This window comes from Cyanistes caeruleus, chromosome 25, assembly GCF_971803275.1.
Source record: "Cyanistes caeruleus chromosome 25, bCyaCae1.hap1.1, whole genome shotgun sequence".
Lineage (NCBI taxonomy): Eukaryota > Metazoa > Chordata > Aves > Passeriformes > Paridae > Cyanistes > Cyanistes caeruleus.
The window spans coordinates 3,150,922-3,177,330 of NC_141725.1; the positions used below are offsets into that span (position 1 = coordinate 3,150,922).

The following is a 26,409-nucleotide window of genomic DNA, read 5'->3' on the forward strand; positions in this document are numbered from 1 at the left end:
AGAGATGAACTTGGTTTAACAGTGGTCCTTACAACCATGCTGTGAAATATCCACTCACCAACAGGAAATTGCAGCCTTCAGGGTAATTCTGCAACTCTTCCTGCTGAGGGATGTCCTGGGAACTCCAAGCAATCCCCATGGCAGGACTGAATGAAGAATAAGATGATTTTTCCCCAAAAGTTGTGTGCAGCAAGGAAAAGCAGGCAACATCACATTTCTACCAGAAAAACCAGTGCCATGCAAGCAAATAGAAAAAGGAAGCTCCATTTCTCCTTTGATCACAATTCTTAAGCAAACCCATGCAGATAACTGCCTCAAAACAAGCACTTTTCCTGGAATAGAACAGGCTGCACCCACAAAGTGCATGAGCAGGCTTTGATGGCAAATAGAAATGAGAACCAGAGCTGAAGCTCCACTGAACTTCAGCCCATCTCATCCCAAAGCCATGAGCACAGTGGGCCTGGCACAAGGGAAACAGAGCTGACAGCAAATTTCTCTGCTCTTCTCCACAGAATTGCAAAGCACAAAACTTGATATAATTATATTTTAAGAGTTTTTAAATATGGTGAGTTCTAGAAAATCTGATCCCCCTCCTGACTGTGCTGTCAATAATAATTCTTCTTTAGAAGACCAATTAATAAAAGCTTCCTGTTGGAATTTCCATTTTATTTGGCCTTAATTCTTTCCAAAGACAGCTTCAGCATCGTTGAGAAATCAAGAACACATCCAAATGGGAATAAGCAATGATTTTCAAAATAATACATGAAGAATTATGGCATCCTAAGTATCTTCATCTGTCCCAACTCTCCTCACCTCCCATTTCAGAGGGAAATGAACTTCCAGCACACTCCAAAAGTAACTGAAATTCTGTAATAAATAGGGGACACTGAGGGTTACAATTTAACAACAGACAGAAAGCCAAGGGGAGTTCTGCTGCCAGAAAACAAAGCTCCCATTCCCTCTCTTCTCTCACCACATGCTCCCATCCCCTAACTCAATTTTCTGCCACTTCACTAGCTGGCTTGAAGAATAAATTCAGTTTCCAAAATAAATTCAGAGTCTTAGATAGCATGCTGTGCATTTTATATCTGAAACGTGCAGTTAAGCCATTTTTCCTTGACGATAGGAAAATATAAATTTATTGGAAACTTCTTCAGTGTGTATGGAAAGGTTTAATTGTCTTGTTTGAGACTATAAAATAAACAAAGGTTTGATTCATTATTCTCTATTTGACCCAAACAGTTCCCCAAGGTTTGATTCACTATTCAAAATTTGACTTAAATAGTTCCCATGTGTAAATTCCTTCTTAGGATTTCAATCATAAGTAACTTGAACTTAGTCAATACAAGAAGGCAAAGCTTCAAGTCAGGAAACTATATTTTAATTACTAAATTTAGAAAAGGTTAAAAAAGTCAGGAGTAACTTAAAAAAGAACTTATATTTATCTTCCCACCAGTTTTAAAGAAACTGCTCTTCGCTAGAGATGCTCTCCCTTCGCCTGGAGATACAATTAAAACAAAAAAGAAAACAACAAACCACAATCTGAGAGCAATTGTGCTCTCAGATATTTCCTTCATATACAGGAAAGGCAACTGAATGTCCATGAACTGTTAAAGACCAGCACAAAGCTCAGCTTTAAGCACCACTGTCCATGAAAGCAGCCTCCCTTCCTGATACTTTTTCTCTGGAAAGCTGCAAGCAGTGCCAAACATAGTCAGAATTATTGCAATTGATCTCTGCAAATGAGCTCCCCTGCAAGGAATATTTTAAACAGCTCAAACGGATGCTGGGACAGAGCAGGAAGCGTCTGAGGCTCAGAGCTGCCCCATGACCACTCTCCTCTCACAGCCCATGTGACAGCAGTTGTGATGATCTCATGGTTGATTTTCAGCTACACTGTCTCAGCATCAGAGCTTTCATCTCTCAGCTGTTTGACAAGGCAACATCAAGCAACATTTAACATCAAATCTTTCATGGTCCAGCTGTAACTCCATTCTTCAGTCTAGAAATTGTAATCAAGGAGCAAAAATATTTAACAATAGTTTATCTGTAAACTATTTAGAGATTTGAACTCAGATTAATCAGCCAACTCAAAAATCAGATTCAGTAAGAAAAGTTTCTGATTCCCTAGGCATGAAAAGATAAAATTATAAATCCACCTCCATAACCCTAATTATGCTCACCTCTCTGTGCGACAAACAGCTGCTTTAAACCCTTAAAGTTTTACAGGTCAGCCTAAAAACAGCCCCATTTCACTTAGGTAGCAGAAAAATAAGAGATCACTAAAATGAGGAAGTTCTGACCCAGAATGCAACCCACTTCTACATCATGGAAGTTTTTAGTCAAGAATGCATTTTCAACTTTGATGAAGATTCAGAATAAAACTTCGAAGTTAAACAGGACCTTCTCAAATAGTCTGGGCACACTGCAAAACCATTTGTGCAAAAAATCCCCAGAAACATCCATTTAAGAAAAATTCCCTCGTAGCACTTTAGTTCCTGTCAGTAAAAACCCAAAATGAGTCACCACACGCCTTTAGAAGTGACCAGCTCTAAGAGGAGCCTGCAGTCAGTTTAACTTCTACAAAGCAACGTAAGCTTTCTGTGCATTCCTCCCCAGGACCAAGAGGTGACTTTTTTTTTTTTTAATTATGCTTAGTGACTGAAATTGGGAAACATGGAAACTTCACTGTCAGCTGAATCAACTCTAATGCAACTCTAAATAGGATAAGTAGATTTCACCTTTTGTGTTTTAAGCCTACCTTTTAGATGCACACTGAATTTACATGGACATCTATCCAATTCTGAAAGACTATTTTCTCATTAAAAGTAATACTAAATGCTCAGTGGAAATCTGAAGAAATTGTGGTACTTCAGACAACCAGTCTTAGCACAGAAAAACACAACTATCTATTTATGAACATGCCCAGATTTACACAACAGCCTATGACACCAACAAAGATCTGAATTTTAGTTCTGAGCCCAGGAATATGTGCATTTGTCATTCAGCAGACAAGCAGGCACACAGGACATTAAATCTCTGCCTGGTTTGACACAGCTGTACCAGGTCTGTAGACGAGGATATGAAACACTTAAATTTATCAAAGGCAGAGAGATCAGCTGATCAAACAGGGCTTTCCACTGTGACCCCTTCCTGTTTTCTGTTTAGAAGTGCAAACTTGAACTCCAGCAACCAACAAGCCTCAATTTTACTTCTTCTTTCAAGCAGCTGAAAGCAACACAAAAAGAACTTGCATATATTCCTCATTTTTTACAGAAGAGCTTTAAAAAAAACTTGAACTTTTTTTATGAAGGTATTACTACATTTGAAACTAAACCTAAAAATTACAGTGGTGGTGTTCAAGCTCTTTGCTGTTGAAGATTTTGTTATGGGTGAGCACTACATCCATCTAGACTTCTAGAGTTTTCCTTTAAGAGAGTAACAGGGCCCATCAGATCACTTTAAGTTTATCCTGACATTACCTAATACAAGGCCAGATGTATCCCCTCCTCACATGTTTAGTTTTGCTTTCTGTTGGAAATACTGTAATAATTAAAAGCCAAAACAGACTTCTACTTTCTCCCCAACTAAAAATGTTGCTCTCTTCCCACAAACAGCTGTAGAAATAACTCCCTCAAAAAGTGAGTTCAGTAAAATGCTCATACACAAAGGCAGGATCTCACCAAGCAATTGATGTTTCAGTGGAACAATATGAAAAAATTTGCTTACTATTTGATTCAAACGCCATCAAAACTTTCAGACGGAAAACACACGTACCCTCTGCCCCAGATTATTGGTGTTTAGTGGTGCAAAGTTAAGTCATATACAAATTACAAGCAGCAGGAAGTCAAGTGAACATAATAAGGAAAACCAATCAGAAGCAGTTGGGTAACACTTCCAAGCACCACTGCACCCCAGTGACATTTAAACCCGCACCAAGTGACAAGCCTAAACCAGTGACATTTTAAGCTTAAACCAAGAAGGTGACTCAAAAGCAGCATTCAACAGCAGTCATTTTAAGTTTTTAAAAAACAATTTACACAGAAGGCAACTTGAGCATGAATTTACCTCCAGAACTGGTCCAGCTCCCAGAATGGTTCTCTCCACACCACTGGCGTACCCTTTCTGGCTCAGCGCCGTGAGGCAGTGAATTAAGAAGTTTGTGCTTTGGGTTTTCCCAGACCCACTTTCACCTGATATAACGATGCACTGATTAACATGTTTTTTAAGCATTGTGTGATAGGCCACATCAGCAATGGCAAAAATATGAGGCTCCAGCTTCCCAAGCTGATGGTTCTCATACATCTTGACATACTTGGGGTTATAAATGGGCAGGAACTTGAAGGGGTTAATTGCGATCAGGATACTTCCCGCGTAAGTGTAGATTCTGTGCTTTAGGAAGCGGCACTTGAGATTCTCCAGGAGCGTTGTCTCTGTCAGGTTGGGCAGATTGCAAAGGTCATCAAAGTCCTCCTGGTGCCAGGGCAGAAAACCCCTCTCCACCAAGCGCCGAGCATCCGTCTCCTCGGAGAGCAGCTGCATCTGCACGTACTTGATGGTGCCATCAGTGTTCCTTTCCTGCAGGAGGAAGTAGTACCCATCCTTCTGTGGGTGCTCGTCCTGAGCACGGCGAGGCCAAAGCAAAACCCTGTGCACAGGAGAATCGTTTATGTCAAGTACCCATTCTTCTCCACCTGATTCTTTCACCTCCACGAGCACATAATGTTTGGAGACATCCAAGTTTAAGATATTAATCACATCCTTGATGACATCTGATGACGTGCTGTCCTTGGTTGCTGTCACTTTGCAGCAGGGAGCACTTTCTGTTGAGAGTTGGGGGTAAATATGAAGATTATACGCTGCCTTTGCCTGGCAAACTGCACTGTCAGCATCTTTTAAACTCATTCTGTCCCCAGATGGGCTTCAGTCTTCCACCCCTGCTCAATATGCAGTGCCCATTGTCTGAAAAAAAAAAAAAAAGAAAAATGAAAAAAAATCTGGTGTAAAAAGTGGTCACAACAGGTATTAGGGCAAGGTGTTATTTTCTGCAGGATGAGAATACAGTTATTACATAGTGCATTTGTTCTTTAATAATTTACTATCAATGATATTATTTCTAACAGCCTGTTTAGGATATCCTGTGGAGTGGAGAGCTGCCACAGGACCCAGCCTCCTTTCACTTTTCCTTCTATTCCCATGCCATCCCTTCCTCCCTGTCATGGCACACAAAAATTCATACAGCCAAAGAAGAACAAACCAGGATCAATGTCCAAACTGAAACTTGAACTGGTCCACATAAACATTTATCCACCCTCCCACAGAAACTCTTCCTTCAAAGCTGCACCAGCAGCCTGAGGCAGAAATGGGGTTTGGTCACTTTTTAATTCAGCAGTGACAGTTTAGAGCATGAGCTAAGGCAGGGGGATCAGTGCACATAGACACAAGGAGGAAAATGGTTCTGACACTGAGACCCATTTTTTTTTCCCCCTTTATTTTCCCTAAGCTTTTTCCATGAGGTACAAGATAGGTACAGCATCTACCACACTGAGCTTTCAGGAAGCAGAGCCCCCAGCTGCCTGGAGCACACACTGCTGTCAGCTCCCTCTAACACATCACAGGGATTTCTTCAACACAGATCATTTACAGAGCCAAGAGACTGCTCTTTCCACTTGAGTGAACCACATCCTTGCTACAGAGGGTTTGAACCTGACTTTTATCTTCCATTTTAGGCAACAAAGTCAAGTCTTATTGCAACTACTTTTCAGCAGTAAACAAGATCCTAAATAATCCACTTCATTCAGAAGCCTTCATACCCGTCACATCAACTCCTTCCTCACTGGGTTCAGGAACCTCATTCACACATCCCCAAAAATCAGACACTGTGATTGCTTTTTCCTCCATTCAGCCTTGGTGCAGGCCAGACACACAACTCCAGCCTATCAACAACCTCAGAAGTCAACCTCTTCCTCACTGCAAAGTTAAAAGTCTCTAGACTCTGTTACCATCTGTGCCTTTGCTGGTGATTTTCCTCTCATCTGCAATTTGGTGCCCCCAGGTCACCAGGACTAAGTTTGCCCATGTTGCTTTAGCTCCACAGTTCCTTTGCTTCTCAATGGGTACTGAAAGGAGAAGGATAATGAAGTACCCCTTTGTTTTAGCAGTCTGTAAAACTTCATACTGAGAATAGCAGTTCAATTTTTGTTTCAAGAACAAAGTGTTCTAATTATACACTGACATGCCAAATACATTCAAAAAAAAAAGAGGAAAGAGGCAGAGAAATGCCAAAGAAGTTACTTTTTGTCACTAAACAACTGCACAGGAACTTGCACAAGGCCACAGAGAGTAATCATTTCAAATTAAAATCAGTAGAGTTGGAGGCTTTTAACTGCCACTTCCAGTGCAAGTAATGAATCACTTCACAAAACATATGACATAGCTGTGGCTCATGAACAGCCTCCGAGGAGGGAGCTGGGCTTTCAGGGACTCTGCACAGACAGCTTACAGCAGACACTGCCACACAAGCTGGATCGTTTGTAGTGGCTACTCATCAAAAGGAAGTCTGAATAAGCCACAGATGGCAAGACAAACCACAATACATCTCTGATCAAACTGTATGAACCACCCAAAAATGTTTTTCCTCATTAAATGCCATTCTCTGCTCATTAAGGAGGGCTGGTTCCAAGAACCTGGCCATACAAACGGCTGGAGCAATGAGTCCAAGTGCCCTCTCCATTTCCTGTAATTATCACTGACCAGTAAAGAAGCCTGAAGCACCTTTGAAGTAATTAAGCAAGCGTTAAGCATTCTTAATATATAAAAGCTCAAACCCTGGCACAAAGTTGAATGTATAGCAGACTGCTGCTCATGGGGAAGATCCATCTGAGCACAGACAGAAAAATAGAACATTGACCATTTTCCTCTCCAGCTACTCAGCCAGTTCAAGGGACACAGCCTTTTGCAGACTTCCTTTTTTCACCCCCCACCAATTAGTTTCAGACACCCAGTCTGCTGAGTTAGAGGAAGTCCCCTCAGTAAGCATTTTGGCCAAAACAGCTCCCTAAAAACCGTTGCACCAGCTTTTTGCCAACACAGAAGAGCCGAACCTCGGTGCTGACCTGTGACTTTATTAACACACATTTCCTAACCTTGTCAGCCACCAAAAGTTGGGACGTTGCTCAATATCCCAGCTCACACTTTGCAAAGGGGAAATCAGAGTGCAGATACCACTTCTCTAAGAGTGACAAACCCAAGGCCATTAGAGCCAGTAGGGTCTGCTCAGGTGTGTACAACTGGAAAATTCAATTTTTCCATCTGAGAATGTTCAGATATTGCAGAGGTTTGAGGAAAACCTGATGGTCTCCTACTACTTGTGATTTTCTTAGAAAGGATATCAATTTTATTTGATGACCATACTGCTCTGAAAGTGACATACCTCTCTGGCTTCCCACTAAGCAATTTTTCAAGCCACAAATTAGAACACAAAAGCAAAAGAGCCTTCACTGGGCAGATTATAAATTGGTTACCTAATGAGTCCCAGTATTCAACTAAGGACAGGTATCTTCAAGCAATTGGAGGATGAGTTCCTAGAGAAGTTGGATTCCTGGCATCAAAGCAAACGTTTTCATGATGGTTCTGAAAGAAAGAAAAGAGTTACTGATAAAGAACATATCATAGAGAGATTGAGAAGGCAGCAAGTGAGCAAGAAGTTAAATCAATTATATAGTTCAGTAACAGAGGAGCAAGAAAACAACTGCTAAACAAATTTCAGCTGAATTTATAGATATATAAAACTTCAACTTTATCCAAGAACCAGTCTATACAGAGGGATGGAAGGAGAGCTATCCTGAAATAGGTTTGAAAGCATAGCAAGGAATTATTTGAACACGATATTCTACCACAGCACCACAAGCATGACAGCAAATGCAATCTCCAGAGAAACATAAATTAATATTTTGTTAGGCAGCCATATCACCCTTGTGCTCAGTAGCACCAATACAGCATCTATAATAAATCCAGATTTCAGTTAAGGAGCTAAGGTCAGCAACAACAAGAACAAACTTAAATCTGTTAGAAAACACCCCCCTTACAGCCAAACACTCTGCAAGCTTTGTCTGTGAGGAGGACACTGTTATCAGTGGCAGTCCTTGCACAGGACCTGCAGTTGGGTACAATCACCAGGCTGGAGGACAAAGCCACAACACAAGGCAGAGGCTGGAATTTGCAGCTAAACAAACTCAGGCAAACATAAGACATAAACATCACCAGAAGGTTAAACTGCACTGCAAAAATTTGACACCAATGATGCCTGGTTGCCAAACCTCTTTTTTAGAAAATCAGCCAGGCCCCAGGAAGCAAGTTACTTCATAATTAGAAGAGTTAATTAAGTACCACCCTCTTGTTTATGTCAAGAGCAGTCTGAAGAGATTATTGCAATGATTCCTTCTCATTTTATGATCTCCAATTGTTTAGACAATTTTTAAGCAACTGAAATATTTATTCAGTGTGATTTGGCTCATCAAGGAAGCACAAGCCTGAATTCAGGTACAGAGAATACTGGAAGTAAAAGGAGAACTACAACAAAGAAGGTAATACTGAAACCATACAGGTCAGCACACAAACCCTGCAGCCCAACCACCACTGCTGGGTTCTGGCTGGAGGTGGAAATTCTGCAGTTACCTCAAGTTCTTTCAATACCCTTTCTTATAACAAATCCCATTTCAATCTACAGAAGAGGGAAAAAAAATCCTCTTACTTTTTGCTCAGACAATTTTATTAACAAAACTAAAAATATCCAATTCTAGATGGTCATTTTAATGGTATTTTGTAAAGGTTTTCTAGACTCCATTAAGCCAATTAATTTTTTAATAGGCATTAAATCTAACTGTGTCCACTTGGTAACAGAGTGGAACTCCAGCAGAGAGCTTCGCCCCAATCAGTGCAGGGTATCTCTTTAGTTTAAATAAGGCCATAATTTGAAGCCACATATTTAGTCAATGAATCATGGTGAAGCTAAAAAGGGAAAGCTACCATTACAGCAAAATTGTTGAGGATGAACTGTACAATATTCTTTGCATTTTCATGTGCATTTCCTCTGCTGCATTCCTCAGAGGGAAAGACTCCAGCTTCTCCCACTGCTCACCAAGCAATTCTCAACACAAAAGTGGAAATCTACCACAGGTATTTGACCTCTGATATTCTTAAACATCAGAACTGTCAGTGACCATTTCCAAAAGAGCCCAATCTGTCTGGTCAAATTGAAAATATTTAGCAATTTCAAAAATATTCAGCTATTACTGACCCTGATTTGCAAAGCAAGGAATTTCCAGCAAATCAGGCAACAGAGACACCTTAAAGTTTCCACAATTAACTGTGCAATTAACAGGTAAGGTAAAGATCCTTGTCCTACCTAGTGTCATAAGGACACGTGCTGTTAATTGAGCATAATTGATTTTAAACTTTTTTTCAGTGTTCCAGGCATTTGTAGATTACTTGAAAATCACTTCAGCTTCTAGTTACACTTAAATGTTTTCCCTGGTTATAAAAAAAATCAGTGGGACTAAAGAAGTTTAGATCTTTGGTTTTCTTCAACTAAAAGCTCTTGGATTTTCTGCTCCAAAAGGAGGAGTTTTGAATGGACCACACAAAAATTACAAAACATTTGTTACTACTCTTTGCAATCAACCCTGCAGGGAAGTTACAGCCCCAGAGTGCTGACAAAGGAGAAGTTGGGCTGCAACGTAGTGTAACACAGGAAAAAGTCAAAGAAATCACTTTTGTTACAGGCAGTTCCTTTTCAGTTACCTGCTCCTGGGACCCTGATCCCAATCCCCACCCTAACCCACCCCTGATGCAGCCTCCACTTCCTCTGAATGACTCAAATGCACAATCTCACCTCAAAACACAAATATCTTATCAGGCTTTACAGTGATGTTAGATGTTATTACCTTATAAAAAGTGTGATGTCACACAGTTACAGATGCATGCAAGAATATGATTCAGAAAGTGTGGCCCAGTTGAGGAATCAAGGCAAAGCAACTGAAAGAGGCAGAGGTAAAGAATGCAAGCCAAAAGAATCTTGGGGGACATTCTACAACCTTTTGTAGTCTTCTTAATTTTTTCCTTAACAGCACCACAGCTATCAACAAAGGAAATAAAAGCTGCACTGCTGATTATGCTGATGAGAAATTCTTTAAAGAAACTTTAGGCTGAACTTCTGGGTGAACAGAATGTACACATGTCAAAAATAGCTTTAAAAACACTTTTATTGTTTAATATCAATGGTCTTTACAGAAAGGGCAGATTTTTCTGGAATCTGCATTGAGTTTCATTTGGTAATCAGAGACACACAGCACAATAAAGCCTTGATAGAAGCAGCCACGCTTAAGTCACTTGATACACCAAGAAAACACAATATTCTACAGACAAAACCTTTGAATTTTCATTTTGTGAAATAAAGACATCCCTAGTCCTTCCTGTTAGAAAAATAAACCCTTATCAGCATCTCAGGCTTTACTTCTCCTTGATATTAGCATAAACAGGCCTTGTTTCTTGGAAATGTGATAAACACCTTCAGCCTTCAAGTTCAAAAAAGAGCACTGAGCCAAAACATTTTGTTGAATCAGAGTCTTTCACTCTTTTCCTTGACTGTTGAGATAGCCAATACTGTTGCATTTTTTAGGAATTCTTCCTTTTTAAATGCCTAGGGTATGCAAAGCCTGCCCTTCGACCTTCTAGCTGAGGAAAGGCCATATTTAGCCTCAGTGTGCGTGTGAGTCAAACATGCTATTCACACACAGGATTATTCAAGAGGTCAAATGTTTGAATCACTATGGGTCAGAAAACTGTCTGCACAGAGTATTCCTTGCTAGGTGAACCTCGTTTAAATCTTTCATCAGTTGCATTTACTCCTTCTAAATTATTCAGTTCCATGGGTGTTTTGGGTTCCACAGAAAAGTCCAGACCTGGGAGTCTTCCCGCTGGGAATGGACAGTTTGTACAGGCAGCTGTCACTGCAGGAGCTGCAACATTCAACTTGTGAAAAAGCTTTTTGTTGAGACAAATGTTCAAGCACAGTAACAAAAAAAAAAACCCAAAAAACAAAAACCAACCAAAAAACCCCACAAAAAACCCACAAAAACCCCACCAAAACAAAAAAACCAAGCCCCAAACTGTACAGCTCTATAAAATACTTTGCATTACTCAGTAACTCACAAGTTTTATGCGAATAAGTAAGGATTAAAGATTGAGAAAGTGGCCTCAGATGCATCATCCTAAAAAGCTCAGTGTTATTTGACTTCAGATGTAGGGCAGGCAGAGAACACCATAGCAGTGCAAAGACAAAAAAAGCCGAGATGAGCTCTTTTCTAAAAAAAGCATCAATGAATCTTGGAGCTAATATGAATACACATTATAAGCTCCCCAAGCTGTTTCCCCTACATTAAATGGATTTGTTCCTGACCAGATTCTGAGTTAAAGGCACCCAGGGCTCACTAAAACTTGCTGGGTGTGACACCAGCATCCTAAACCGGAATGCAAGGTTACCCCACGCTGTTACTTTAGGGCAAGTCCTTCAGCCGTGGATTCCAGCTAACAGGCCTGAAATCAAAGAGCTCCTAATTACCCATGACAAACTTATTTGCAAACAGCTTGGCAGACGAACAGCTTGGCAGACGCACCGATACCGATCCACCTCTAGGAGTACCGTGGGAGGATGCTGATGACATCTTTGAAAGGATAATCACATCTGCCAGGAGCTTGAGATCATCTCCAGCCCTTTGCTCCACTGCCACCCATTTCCAGAAGGTGAAATCAAAGAATGCTGAGCTCATTTGCATCCAAAGTGCTTCTCGCTTTCCACAAACACGAATTGCAAATAAAGCCGGGCATGAATTTTGCCAAAATACTTACTAGAGTAACAGAAAACAAAGCTAAAATGATACTGGGAATTCATCTTCCACCAGGATCACACATACCTGTATCAGACCTAAGGCCAGAATTGTCATGAGTCAGGACGGCAGTCTGATACTTTTAGTCTAGAAACATGTAACAAAGGATGTTCCTAGCTTGCAAAAGTTTTACTTCCCAGAGATTGCAACACCAAGCTTGCCAAAAAGACAGAGCACTATCGACATCCACACAGCAAAAGGCATGATTCAACCGGGCAACGACAGTCATCACGATAAAGCACTCCCTCAGCACAGCAGCAGCACCAGCTGTCAAGAGGTGTGCAAAAATAACACAAAGAAACAAAAGAACCCTGAGAGTTTTAACGAATTCTTTGAAAGATCGTGAGATATTTCTCTGACAGATTACAGGCTGTTCATACCGAGAGTCAGAAACATGACACGAGAAAGCAGAACACTGTGTGGCTGAAATATCACAAGCAGGAGATGGAAAAACCCAGGAGCTAGAAGTAACAATTTCAGGCTCTGCCCGAGAGATGGGAGGCACAGCTGAGCGTCAGACACTTCCCTTCCCTTGGCACCTCCAGCTCCTCGGGCACAGCTGACACAAAGTCAGCAGCATCTGCCCGCACCCGGCACAGCCCCGGAGCCGGGCCCGGCCCTGGCCCCGAGCACACCCGAGCTCCTGCGGGCGTCCCGGGGAACCGCTCCGGCCCCGAGCTCCTGAGGGCGGCGGCGGAGCCCTGCAGCTGCCCCGGCCTGGAACTGATTTTTAGACACCCCCTCAGAGCCGACCGTCACACGCTCCCTCACATCTGCCCCGAGGCACCGACCCTCACAGATCCTCTCAGAGCCGACCCCCACACAGTCCCTCAGAACTGCCCCGGCCGCCTCACAGCACTCGGTGCGAGACCCGGTCCTGCGAGGCACCGCCACCACAGCGCTGGGTAGCCCATAGCGAAGGAGCAAGAGGCAGGGGGAGCGGGAACGATGTGGAGCAGGGGGAAGAGGAGCGCGGGGCCCGTTACCTGCGCCGGTGTCGAAGCGCGGCCGCCCGGCCCCGCCGCCGCCACAGGCCCCGCGCGCGCCACTTCCGGGTGGGGGGGGGCCGGGGCGCGCCCATTCAGCGCCGTGCTCGCCCCGCGCATGCGCCGGGCCGGGACGGGGGCGCGGAGCGGCGCCCACGGGCTTGGGGGAATGGAGGAGATGCGGCGGGCGGGGCTCGGGGGAACGCGGGTTCGAGCCCCGAGCCCGCTTCTCGCCCCCGCTGCGGCAGCCAGGTGCTGTCTGTCTGTTTGTCTGTCTGTTTGAGGTAGCGGGGGTGGAGTCCTGTGAAAACCAAAGAAAACCGGTGCCGTGCCTGGCCCAGAGTGTTGCCGCCCGCCGCTGTGAGGGCTCCTGCTGCGGCGGTGGTGAGGTGGCTGGTGCTCGGTCTGTCACAGCACTGGGGCACAGTGGTTCACAGAATCAAAGATGTTTGCCAAGGCAGGGTCACTTGGAGCAGGTGGCACAGGAAAGCGTCCAGGTGGGTTTGGGATGTCTTCAGAGAGGGAGATTCCACATCCTCCCTGGGCAGATGTTCCACTGCTCTATCGCCCTCAATGTAAAGAAGTTCTTCCTCAAGTTGAGGTGTTTGTTTTATATTTCATTTTCTGTCCATTACTCCCCGTCCTGTCACTGGGCACCTCTGAACAGTGGCACCATCCTCTGGACACCTCTTGGAGACATTTGTATATTTATATAGGATTGATGGGATCCTCTCTCAGCCTTCTCTTCTCTGGACTAACCAGGTCCAGCTCCCACAGCCTCTCCTCATCACAGAGATGCTCCAGACTCATCATCTTTGCGGCTTCCGCTGGATCCTCTCCAGTAGCTCCTTGTCTTTTTTGTACTGAGGAGCCTAGAACAGAATTCACTAGCTGAAGCTACCTCCCACCAAAGGCCTGAGGCCACCTTTAGGGCCAGCCGTACCGGAGGAGCTGCCAGACTTTCCTTTATTGTTTTATTTAAAAGGCAACGCGGCCCCGGGCTCCTTTCATTCCTCCGGGCCGCCAGGGGGCGCGCTGCCACCCCCTCACCGCTCTCTCCTCGGCGCGCGCATGCGCGGTGTTTCAAACGCGATGGCGGCTGGGGCGGCTCGGTGCTGAGGGGAGTGATCGCCGCCCGGCCCCTCGTCCCCCGCCGGTGCCTCGGCACCATGTCCTCGGAGGGCGGCGATATGGCGGCGGGCGGACAAACGCCTAAAGCTAAGCGGAAAGGTAGCGTGGGGTGAGGGCGGACCCGCGCTAGCTGAGGCGGGAGCCCGGCCCGGCCCGGCCGAGGGGGGATCCGACCTGAGGCGGGAAGCCCCGCACTGGGCCCGTCTGAGCTCCCTTTTCTCCTCTTTCAGGAGGAAGAGTCGTGCAGTCTCGCTACCTGCACTTCGATAAGAAAGACAGACAGAAAGTGCCGAGACTGCCAAGTTCAGGCGTCGCTCAGCGAAAGGCAGAAAAGGTGTGAGGGGCAGCTTTGACAAGTAGCAGCGAGACCTGGGAGAAAACCGCCTCTGCTGGGGTTATGAGGGAGTTGGGATGTGTTACTTGGTAGGAGCTTGGGACTGTACTCGGGTGACTTCCAAAGTACCAAGGTGCCCTGAGATTTAGTTGTTTATTGTCAGCGTTTAAGTTAAAGGTAAGAGATTGCTATCTATGTTCTGTCTTAGCTGTTTCTTTCTCTTCAGGATGCTTCGTCAAGTTCTTCTTCATCAAATACTTCTCTGCCATCTTCTAGAACTAAAGCAAGATCAGATCTCTCTCAGAAACACAAAACTAATGCTGGTAGGTTTTACCAATGCTTAAAAGCTATTCGTTTGTATTTCCAGTCTATGAAACTCTTAACATCTCTAAGATACTGATATTTTGTATTACTTGCATCACTGTCAGTTATTATTTGTATGCAAAGGAAATCAAGAAACTTGGTGTGAGACTAAAATAATCAGGTCCTGCCTCTGGAATTGAGTGATTTGATCTTTTCTGCCTTCTGCACAAGGTTTTGTATGGTTCTTTTCCTATGCCCTCACCATTATTCTGGGTTTTTTTTATTTAATCTTTCTGTTAAACCAAAATCTCTATGTGCAAAACCGTCCATTTTTATTTCTTTTGTTATTACCAATGATTCCTATCTGGTATTATTGGCAGTCCTTAGTTGTCTCCACAGATATCCAGTTATTGAGACAAATTATTCCCTTGTTTTCTGTGAATTGGAACCTCAAAGGCTCTCACTTTATGGGGTTGTTAGAGAGTCGGCTTTAGTCATAATAATTTTCCATTCTGGCAGCAATTCCAGTTGGTAGCTTTCTTTGGAGGTTCAAGAAGAATAAGGTTTTAAGGCTGTTCATTAGAAAATAGATGCTCATTAGACATTCCTGGGAAGAGAGTGTTTCTGATAAGCTCAAGAGGGGCCTTGTCCAGGTGCAGTTCATAAAGACCGAGGCCTAAGGAGCATTTCTCAGGTCCTCCCTGAGGGGTCACACACCTAGAGGGGTGTGAGTGGAGAGATGCAACCAGATCAGCTTCCCTGGGCCTCTACAGCTTTGAATTGTGAACTTCTGCTGAACCTAATTCTTTTAGTTCTAATTCTTCTAGTCTGATAACAGATTCTTTCTGCAGGTGTTGATCACAGCTTATTAAATCAGAGTGGTTTTGAGAAGGGTGACTTGCAGTCCACTTTATTAGATGAAGAAAAAATGAAGCTACCAGACCTTGATATTTCTGCTATTAATGGTAAATTTCCATTTGTTTGGAAATTTCTGGTTGGTTTTTTTATTATTTTTTTAATGTATGTGCTGAAACTTGGGGATAAGAAATTGTCATATTCTTCTATATTCACAAAAGAATTTTAAGCAGAGGTACTAATACCTCTGGAGTTTAAATTAACCTCTCGATTTGTAGTACCTTTGGGGTGCTCTGTTTTGTTTAAAGTCAAAAAGTAAAGAATAAAATGAAAAATTAAAGAATAAAGTACTTTTGAGTCTTTGCCCTATAAGAGCGGGTGTCAGCCCTTCTGAAAAGTAGATCACATTTATTTGTCCCTTAAAGCTAAATGCCCACGTGATCAACAGACCTTGACAGAAGAGCATACTAACTTTGTTGTTGTGATACAGATAAAAGTGACCCCAAGAAGAGTTCTTGTTCAGAATCTGCTTCAGAAGGAGATTCAGAGATAACGAAAAGCAGAGTGACTGATGAGGTGAGTCTGTTTACATTGGTAAGGATATTTATTTTGAAATTAAGATTTTCTGTTTATCTTTAATCTGAATTGCAGCTGAGCTCCTGGGAAGGTCTAAAGCCTCCTTGCAGAAATCAGTTCTACTGCTGGCAGTGTTTGGTGTGTTGATCAAATATCTGCACACTGACCAGAGCTTTCCTTCCATTTCTTGTGGTAAAGAATCTGTTCCAATTATTGCATCTCTTCAGGTGGATTCTTCTTGCATTCCTGCCCTTTCTCTTTAATTACATCACATTATCTTTAAATATTTCCTGGCATTTTTGTTCTGAGAACTAACACTGATTCAATTTAATATAGAGTGCTCTATTTGGGGATTTCATTCAGTGTAGCACCAGAACTTCTAATTCTGTACCAGAATTATGAAAATCTGCTGAAAATGTTATAAAAGATGGTGGAACAAAGAGATGTATTTACTTAATATGAGTGTTTAAAAAACAAACTTCTCTCATTGAGTTGCCTCTTGGCAGTGATGATTCCGGGCACAAATTGAACTATTGGTAATTAATTTGGTAATTAATTTGACCACTGAAAAAACAATTGTTTAAATACCAGACTTGATGTAGAATATTCTTTTATTTTCTGAAGGAAACTGCTTCTCATGATCTGATGGCAGAGCTGGAATCTGAGACACTACTTTTAACTTTCCTAAGAATCAAGGTAAGAGTTAGTCAAGCATGGTGTTTCAGACAGAACTTGATACTGAGGAATTGTTTAATTTCTTAAATACTTCCTGACGTGTAAAAGTTAGATTTTTGTGACTGTATATATTTATTATTTGTAAAACCATAAGACTTGCTATGAAAACTCTTAGAGTGGATTCAGTGCCAGTTTATTAAGCTGGTGCTGGTTCTTAGGAATTAGGGGGATGCAGAAGTTTAAAAGGAAAAACGTTTAAAGGGAAAACTTTAAAAAACATTTTAGGGGGACTAAAAGTTTTGAGTCTATCTGGAGTTGAAGGTTGTGGCAGTGACTTTTTTCCCTCAGTGCTGTTAGCTTCTGTATTTTCCTTTACAAAAATAAGCACGGGTGGGGCAAGAGTCTTGAGTCTTTAACTCTGATTGTCTGTGCTTACTGTGTGAGGTCTCCTGGTCTGGTCTGAGGCTTGCATTTCTTTATTCAGAATATGTTAGTTGCTCAGATGTAGCATTGCTTTAATTGTGAATCATTTTGGATGTAACAGGCAGAAAAAAGTGTTGCCAAGATGGAGGAAAAAGCTGAAAAAAATTTATTAATGTTGTGTGAAGAAAAGCGGAGACAACAGGAGAAGCTGTGGGAGCTGAAACGTGAAATTCTGCTTGAGGAGAGAGAGCAGAAGCTCAATGAAACATTAGACAAACAGGTAGGTTTTAATAGGATTAATGTTTCTCTGATTGTTACACAAACTCATTTATGAAGTAGTCTTTTATCAGGGGAGATTTCTCTGCTCCTGTGGCCTGCAGGGATATAATTTTATGCATTCTAAAGAAAATAAATACCTCGTTCCTGTTGAGGCCTGCAGCACCTGAGCAGGTGCCCTTGTCACTGTTGAGTTGCCCCTCATGGACAACTCAGGGCAGGGAGGGAGAAGCAGGGATTGCAGTGGCTGCCAGGACAGGGTCTGGGTGATGCCCAGGAGGTGAAAGTACCCAAAACCTTGTGAACATCCTGCCCTTAGGCAGCTCCAGTTATGGTTAGAGCTGAGATGCCACCCCTTAGAGAGAAGTGAACATCTTCTGTTGTTTATTTGTCTTGTTTGTATGTGTTAGCCACAAGTAGTTCTGGCCTAATTGTAAGAAGACAGGTTTCTAATGAATAATTAATGTTTGAATAATGAATTTTTAAAACTGAATCTTTTTGCTTTTTTAACAAATACACATTGCAAAAATTGAGCAAGGCTGTTGGAGAACACCCTTGTTAATTACAGTCGAAGGATCTGATATAAAACCTTTTGCTGGCTATGTTGCCAGTATCTCTGAGCTACAGAAACAAAGGGACTGGTACTGAGGACATAGAGGAAAACATAATAAACAGTTTGATAGGATTATTGTACCACAGACTTCTTGAATTCCTCTGACAATAAGCATTTCAGAGTGGTATTTGGTTTTATCATAAAGTATTTTTTTGTAGTGAGCCAGGTGTGTAATTACAGAAGATATGCTGTTGGAGGAGTGTTGTTCAGTGTGTGTCTCTTTCAGATAGAAGTGCTGTCTCCCCTGGTTGCTGTCTGTGAACAGTTTAAAGAGCAATACAAAAGCTTTGCAGCTTCCCTGGATGCTACAAGACATGAATTACCCATAAAGAACATTCACATAGAAGGAGATAAGCAAACCTACCTTGGTATGAAAATTTGATTTGCCAAATTTGCTTTCAGTTATAGTGGGATTTTGGTAAAAAAAGCTTCTTACATAGTTAGTGCTGCATCTGCCTATGGCCACTGGAGGAACTTCATGTGCTCCTAGAGCCTGTGTGGACACTGGGATGCAGCAATAATCACACATTGTGCTGTGTGTAATTCTTACTTCTGTTTTACCACTTAACTACAGTTTTTTATCTTGCAGCAGAGAATAAATTAACTTTTTAAGTTAGTTCAGTCTTCATATACACCTTTTTAAGTAGGTTTCTGTATATTCAAACTGTATTCATGGCATTTCTCCCCCTTTCTTTTTCCTGCTGTGTAAACAAGTTGTAGGAATGCTGTGATCTTTCTGTGTTTGAGGAACAGAATCACCTGGGCAGACTTGGTCAAGTTTCTTGCAGAACTGGAACTTAAATGCTATTGTGTGCTGTCTTGGATCAGAGAATATTTAATAAATCAGTACATACATTTTGTATTGAAGTCTGGATAAAAGGTTACATTTTTAAACTGCTGGTCTACAACAAACAAGATTTCTAAATCATTTACAGTAATCTTGCACTTTAAGATAAATGCAAAATGTTTATTGAAGAACTTCAAATTCTTGTAAGAAGACTAGAAAGGAATAGGTCCATTTTTTTTGTTTGTGAATGTTGAAGGAAATGACTGAATAAATTTCATGGAGGGGATACCTGCCAACAGTAATATATGAAACTGGCCAGGGAATTTTGGGTGTCTAAAACTTGTTTTTTCTCTTGCAATTTTTCTTAAAAATCTTTGACATACTCTAAATGAGAGCTTGAGAGCAATTTTAATAGCCTGTTTCTGGTGCTAGTCACTGCAGTGAAAAATAATTTGGCTTTCACGGTTTCATGGTGTTTTTATGAAAGCTGAACAATGTTTTTTTGTCATCTAGTTCACATGTCTTTGGGTTACTCCAGCTGTTAATATCTTGTGTTAACTGGTGCCACTCTCATTTTTAATACATTTAACTTCTCATCTTCCAGATGAACTGAGAAAGCAATTAATGATCACACAGGAGCTTCTGACAGATGTTACGCCAAACCACTCAGGGGATAGTGCAAAAGCACTGAATGCACTGAAAGATCTTAAAGTAGTGTCTCAGGAGCTGAGTGAAGGGCTTCAAAGGTAATCACAACTAGTTGGTGGAAAGACTTGTTGATAACATATTCAGGGGAAAATCTGTACTCAGACTGGAGGAGGGTTAACTGAGGGCTTGGTAGCACTAAGTGTAATTCTCTTTGTAGCAGTCATCTGTATTTCTGTCCCTGCCCTGCCTCCAGTCACAGTAGGATGTTTGGGGTTTGAGGTTGGGTTTGTACTCCAGGTGAGCCAATTGAGTGTGCCATTCTCTGCCACTTCAGCTTCACTGAGCAAGAACAGACTAAAGTTTAGGTATGTAGGAATGGAGAAACCCAGGAAACAGAAAAGTGAGCTGCAAACTGTCTTAAATAACAACCCTGCAAATGTGTCATTCTTGAGAAGGCACAAGGAGCACAGAGAAGGGTTTTCTCCTCAACTATTGTGGCAACAAATACAAAGCATCACTGGGAGGATGAGGAAGAGATAAAGCATGACTAATGTCCTTCCCTTCCTTCATTGCTGCAGAAGAGCTTAGAGTCAAAATCTTTGAAGATTAATAGACCATTAACCCAGTCATCTCCCCCTCCTGCAAACTGCCCCATCTGTCCTCCCAGTTACTGATTTTGAGAAGAAAATTCACATTTTATGTTTGTTTTCTTCTGGCGGGGCCATAGTAGGAGAAAGATGTCCAGGTATCTAGTGGTTGGGCTAAAGCAGAGTTATTGTCCTTCAGAGTCACTGATTTATTCTCATGTGTTCCAGGAGCTTCACAGATGTGCAGAACCTGTCGTTTGAAACCAGTAAAGAAGTTTCTCTGCATAACCAATATGTGTGTGAAGAGAATCATGGAGTAGATGTTGTGAAACGCTGGTATTTCAGCTGAGTTTCTGTATTGTTTTACTACTGGGTAGGTACTAACTCAAAGCCACAAGACTTTTTATTCTTTTACTTCTTGTATGGACTTACAACTTGCCCAGTTTTTCAGTGAAGCCAGCAGCAGGGGTGCTCACTGATAGAGGAATTGGAGAGTTGTTTTGCAGGCTGTCCCACAAGGAGACATCGCCGCTCGCTTTTAATGGGGATTTCTGTGACAGGTTTTCCACCCCTTTCTGCCTTGACAGTACTGAAAGAGAAGTGATAAAAAGTGCTATTCCTGGCAAATCTGACCTGTGGTAATCTACAGCCTGAGTGTTGGTTGCTCACTGAACAACTTCTGCAGGAACTCTGATTTGTCCCGTATTTCTGGATGTGCTGGGTGGGTACAAAGCACTTGCTTGGAAGGAGCCTGGTCACTTTTAACAAGTGAGAAGTTTTGTTAACTGGTTGCCTAATTGCCTTGTAAATAAATTATTGAAATCACAAATGCTTTTGTATAAACCTGACTCCTCTTTAAGGATTTTATTCTTTTTAATAGTAAAGACTATTTTCCACTGTTCTAGCAGTAGCCTTCAAGTTTGAATATGTTCACTGATCTCCTACAGCAGCTTTTGTTTCCATCTGGTCTTACTTGGGGCTAATACTGCACAGTCCAGTGATGCCCTTGTACACACCAAGTGGTCCCAGTGGTCAGCCATGAGCACCCCAAGTCCTGGGGCCAAAGGATTGGAAATGGGGAAAGAAACCACAAACCTGCTTGTTGAGTGCATGTGCTGTGCTAGGAACATACAAGCCACATCTAGCATGTTTCTTCAACATTCTTTTTTTCTTTTTTTTCACATGGAATGCATTTTTTTCTGGAAGATGTGCTGTAACCTGTATTTTTTAACCTGTGGAACATTGTTCTGTGATGGTTTTTCACATTTCTATCTTAAGCTGTGTCTATAAGGCTTTTTGGCCTACTCCTTAGGCACCTGGAGTATTATTCTTGCACTCCTTCAGGTGCTGTTAAGGCTTTCTTCCTGGCACTGCTAAAGGTCTATCTAGATTCTTGTCTCCTTTTATTAAAAACTAGGAATAAAAAAAAAATAACTGGATCAGCAGATGTGCCACACCCATGAAACAAACTTCACACCCTCCTCGTATGCAATGTCAGTGTCATTTTTTAGCAGCAGCTTCTCTGTGACCCAGTGTAATTTCAGGATATCTGTTCTTTCTTTTTCCTCACACGATCTGCACCTGGTAGTTCAGCTGTGGCTACAATCCAGCACATCAGCAATAGGTGCTGGATCAAACTCTGGTGCAGGAGCATGAGCTGCATCCATGAATTTGGCCACTGGATGGAGAACTTTGCCCAGCAAAGTCAGCTGGCTGGAAATGTGTGGGCTGGTTAGTTTTGGTGGATGGAGATGTGAGTAGAAAGGCTCCAATATGATGAAAGTGGCTTGGATAATTGCTGAACTGTGTGTCCTCACACCTTTAACCTCTTTATGATCAGTGTGTCAATTCTGAGACTGAAAGTTGGGAAGGCTCATCTTAAATATGAGAGGGGAGGGAATGAGATTGAAATCAATATCGTAGTGTATATTATATTGATAATAATGTCTCTGCACAGGCATATCAGATTGTCTTTCCTAGGATTCCTTAATGGTACACCTCACTGATGGCCTGAAAAAGTATTCTTCTTTTAAGAAATAATTCTAAATTAAGCCCATCCTTTTCCATCAAGTGACTTTCTGCCCTTGAGATACTGTTGGATGTATATACCTACACCCAAACGTTACTCAAGCAACAGCCAGCAATGCAGATTTTCCCTCTGAAAAGCAGTGGAATGCTGCTGGTTCTCCCTCCGGGGAGGTGCTTGCTGTGAGCACAATTAAAGGCTGTAAATCTTGCGGGGGCAGTAGTTCAGCCCTGCTGCTGCAGGCGGCACTCGCTGCACTCCTTATCCTCCCACGAGGCAAAGAGGAGTCCTGGGGCTGAAGCCAAACTGCTGCTACAGAACAATTCTGTGCCCGGGGATGTGCACTCATTGTTTCAGAAGAATCAGAGGCATTAATTTCAGCATTCTAGTCATTCTTTAAACTGAACACTTGTGTAATTCTTTGTACAAATGGTACAACAAGTGTTAGCTAAAGCAGCTCAGGGTCTCCAGGAAAGGGTTTTAAACTAGTTTGATCTGAGATATTTTCTTCTTGATTTTCACAAATGTTCTTTCTAAGTGGTCCTGTTTTGGCTCTTTGCAGAAGTGTTTTAGGCTCCTCCACCTTGAAATAGCCACAGAATTGGCTGCTGTCATTTAACACTGTACAAACAACAGCAAAGAACTGCAGAATCACTGGAGCAGGAGCTAAACAGATGTGACACCACTTATTTTGTAATTTCCACTTATTTTCTGACGATGTCACATGCCCTAAATCGGTTGGAATCCTAAACAAATTAAGGGCTCTTTTTATTCAGGTTATGTGTCTTTTTTTCCCCTGTGGAATTAATAATGTTCTCCCTGCTGTAACTTGTATCAACGTGGATTTAGTTGTGTTTTGTCTGAACTTGTGCAGTACTTACTACCAGTTTATTCATCTTTTAGGCCAGAAGTTCTTCTTGACCAGTTGTTAATATTCATGTGTGTTAAGCTGCTTTTCTGGGGGAAGGGATTTTTTTTTCCCTTCATCCAAAAACTGAAAGCAGTTGTGAATTGAGCAGGTGGGTGAGAGCCTGGAAGGAAGGGGGAGCCCAGAAATGGAAGTATTTTTCCCTTGCGAAAGTCTTGGTTGTTTAAAGAAGAGATTGGCAAAGCTTTTAGACTAGGTTTACCCTGCACCTTGCCCTGCCTGGGTGCTGGTGTGTCTGGGGGAGCTGTGCCCACATTCTCCTCAGTGTCAGACCCTGACCAGCTCAGGAGGGCTGAGTCAAGGCATTTTTTTGCTGTAATTCCTGTCCTCCCTGCAGTGGGGTCTCCCGGGTCAAGGTGAGGCAAGATGCATCCTGCCCGGGGTGCTCTGGGGTGGAGCTGCAGCTCTGGAAATCATCGAGGTTCGTTTGTCCCCTCCCCAAACCCCGAACTCCCAACTCTTTGTTCACACGAGCTGCAAACGGAGCTGAGCCTGTGCTCATCAACAGCCAGCAAAGCAGCTCATGACCCCAGCAGATGTTTCTGCATTTTAGGCTAATGAGAACTTATTGGATTACTGCAGTCTTCCCTGCCTCGGAGTAAATACCACTTTGTTGGAGATCCGGAAATTCATACTGAATATGATAAACAAACTGCTGGTTGGGCTGGGATTGCCAGGACATGAAAAGAGTTCCAGAGCAGCAGAAGATCTAACAGCTCTGAAATGCACCACTGAGCCACACCAATTAAGAGCATTTCCAGTGATTATGTGAGCATTCCTGTTCAACGCACAGAAATTATTTTAGGTTGTTTCTTCCGCTGCATTTGTGTGTGGTCTGCACAGCAAACACGAGGTTTGCAGAATGGGCTCAAATGCTTCTGATCAGTTTCTTTTAAAATATTTCTGTGATTATGTATATGCAAAAACTGAGTTTCCTGCTAATTCCAGATCTTAAATTTTCTATGTTATGGTTGCCCTTTCAGATATAACTTATTTTTTAGTTTATATAGACAATGTATTTTTGGAGATGGCCTGTAGGATATAAAAACTTACTCCTTTGTTTAATATCTCTTACATATGGGAGGTTGCTGTACTGTTCAGTCAGACTGTGCACAAGTTGTATTTCACCAGTCATGTAGGAGCTGAGAAGAGAATTGGGAAATTATTTCTGACTAAACATCTGAATGTCAGCCCCTTCTGATAAGCACGGTGCTCTTCCTTCTAAATCATTCTAAATCCTCCATTTGAATGCTTTCCTACTACTATTTCAATCACTTTGTCAGGAATTAAAATGTTATATTACTGTGAAAGATCAGACTCTCCTGTTCTATAGATGAATAATAACCATTTTTGACAGAATTATTTTATAATTATATTCTCAATATCATTATCCTGTTATATGCTACTTAGATTACAGTCTTAGTTGAAAAGTGCTCTTTAATTATCCTTTCCTTATAATTTCTTCTAGAGATGTTTGTATTCCTGGGGAGCAGGATCAGTCTGGCTTCTGCCACTGTCTGGACTGATGTAGTTTCTGTTAAACCATTTTCCTCAGTGCTGGTGAAGTGCAGGAGTGTGGCAAAGCCTGGCACACTTATTTTGCAGTTATCAGTTTCTGCTTTTGCTATCTCTATTTGGCTGTCACAGAAACATGAAGAGAGAACAAAACTCAGAGTTAAAGAATAGGTGTGGCTTTTTTACCATGAATATAATGCTGTAAAAATTAACTAAGGCCTTGTTCTTGTCTGGTGGTGTGTAATGACTGAAATGAATGTTTTTCCATTGGGAAAGGGGGAGAAATTATTCTGGAAATTGATGACTTTTATTCACCCACCTTCTACTGAAATCTAGTGTGTACAGGACTTAACAGAAAACTCAGTGATTAATAGCCTTGGGTTTAGTACAGTATCTTTTATGTGCACAGTTTATACATACTAAAATCTTTAAAAAAGTGAGAATTACCTTTTATACTTTTGGATCTGATCATCTGAGTGACAAATTAGTGACACCATTCATGCTGAGGCAGTTAGCAAGGGCTAATTATTGATGGCATGGTCCTACCACTTGTTTCCTGTGAGTTGTCTTACTGATTTCAATCTGGTGATTGAGATGGGGGGAAAAAGCAGGAGGATTCCCAGCTGAGAGTAGCGGTACTTGAGAATTATTATTTTTTGCTTGACAAATCCCTGTCTGATAATTTTCACACTGCACAGTTTTTGATGAGGTGTTTGGGACATGGGAGAGGATTTCTTCTCCTGCAGAGTGATGATGAGGCTGTGGAAGTGATCAGGATGTGAATTAGATCTGGTCAGAACCAATACAGATATATTCACACCTTGTTCTCTAAACCCCTGTCCCTCTCTCACCTTTCTGCCACCAGCATGGCCAGCATCAATCCCCCAGATGCTCTCAAGTGCCTGAAATTCCTAAGACTTTATGAGGAGCAGAATTACGTTTTCTGTAAACAAAATAAAAATCTGAACTATGCACAGTGCAAGCGGGTGGGTGAATATGGCCCATAGATCTGACTGATGAATAGTTTTTATACATGAGCAGTTCTTACAGAACTTCCTTTTAACTCCTAACCATTACCAGATGTGGGTTGCAGGCGGCTGCTGGAATTCCAACACCTGTTGCATCACACTGAATGGGATTCATTTTGGCAAGCACAGAAAATTCCATTTCAGTAAGTAAATAGTTTGAAATTATATCTAAAGCCTCCTTTTTTCTTTTTTTTTCTGACTAAGTTGATTCCAGCCTTATTTACAGGATTGCACATACCTTCATAATTAGAAGATGGTTTGCAGTCTTCAGAGGCTGTGATTGCCTGAGATTTCTTGCAGTCCTTAAATATCAAATGGAAAATCTTCAGTTTAGGAGAAATCTCTCCTTGAAAAGAGTGAGCTATTCAAAAAGGCTGTACTCCACATAAGGGTGATTTCTATCTGTGCTTTCTGAGATGTAGAAATACACATTTGTGTCTTATTCTGAAAACGATGGAGCTCCATTTTAGAACAGCATTTTGCTGTTCTAAATCTAAAATCATCAATGCATTGCTGAATCCTGTTGCTTGTTCAAAGCCCTTACCCAGAGCTTTTCAAAAGCTCTTTCCTGTGGTTGACAGGATGGGTGTTTAGTGGCATTTTGTGGTTTTTTTGCTACATTCCCCATAGCTCCCATGTACAAGCCTGTAATGAACCATTTGTGGTTTGGTCTAGAAAGCTACAGATTGAGTATAAAGGTAATTAATAAATGAATGTTTTTCATAATGATGCAGCTTCAGCCCAAACACACCTGATCTCTGCCTTGCCATGGG

At 42.0% G+C, this 26,409-nt stretch overlaps 2 protein-coding genes across 30 annotated transcripts in view; one reads left to right on the forward strand and one right to left on the reverse strand.

Moving 5' to 3' along the window:
• Positions 1-13,031, reverse strand: part of MYO9B (myosin IXB) — a 41,690-nt gene extending 28,659 nt beyond the window's left edge. For 18 of the 26 annotated variants that reach the window (XM_086862893.1, XM_086862904.1, XM_086862892.1 and 15 more), the window contains exons 1-3: positions 12,932-13,031; positions 7,524-7,632; positions 4,069-4,962 (exon numbers count right to left, since the gene is read on the reverse strand). In XM_086862893.1, coding sequence (XP_086719019.1) covers positions 4,069-4,905 — 837 coding nt within the window. In that variant the 5' untranslated portion in view covers positions 4,906-4,962; positions 7,524-7,632; positions 12,932-13,031. The other 8 variants (XM_086862887.1, XM_086862898.1, XM_086862891.1 and 5 more) reach the window with 6 other exon arrangements.
• Positions 13,032-13,056: 25 nt separating this feature from the next.
• HAUS8 (HAUS augmin like complex subunit 8) lies at positions 13,057-25,779 on the forward strand. 4 transcript variants are annotated; one of them, XM_086862911.1, is made up of 11 exons: positions 13,117-13,428; positions 14,293-14,396; positions 14,623-14,719; positions 15,551-15,664; positions 16,045-16,130; positions 16,755-16,826; positions 17,350-17,508; positions 18,344-18,485; positions 19,509-19,650; positions 20,368-20,512; positions 20,727-20,968. In XM_086862911.1, the coding sequence occupies exons 1-10, from the start codon at positions 13,377-13,379 to the stop codon at positions 20,486-20,488; spliced, it is 1,089 nt and encodes a 362-aa protein (XP_086719037.1). In that variant the 5' UTR covers positions 13,117-13,376; the 3' UTR covers positions 20,489-20,512; positions 20,727-20,968. The 4 variants fall into 4 exon arrangements, with proteins under 4 accessions (XP_023798563.1, XP_086719037.1, XP_086719036.1 ...); XM_086862910.1 differs by lacking the exons at positions 13,117-13,428; positions 20,727-20,968 and adding exons at positions 13,923-14,161; positions 25,689-25,779; XM_023942794.2 differs by lacking the exon at positions 13,117-13,428 and adding an exon at positions 13,923-14,161.
• Positions 25,780-26,409: the final 630 nt, after the last annotated feature.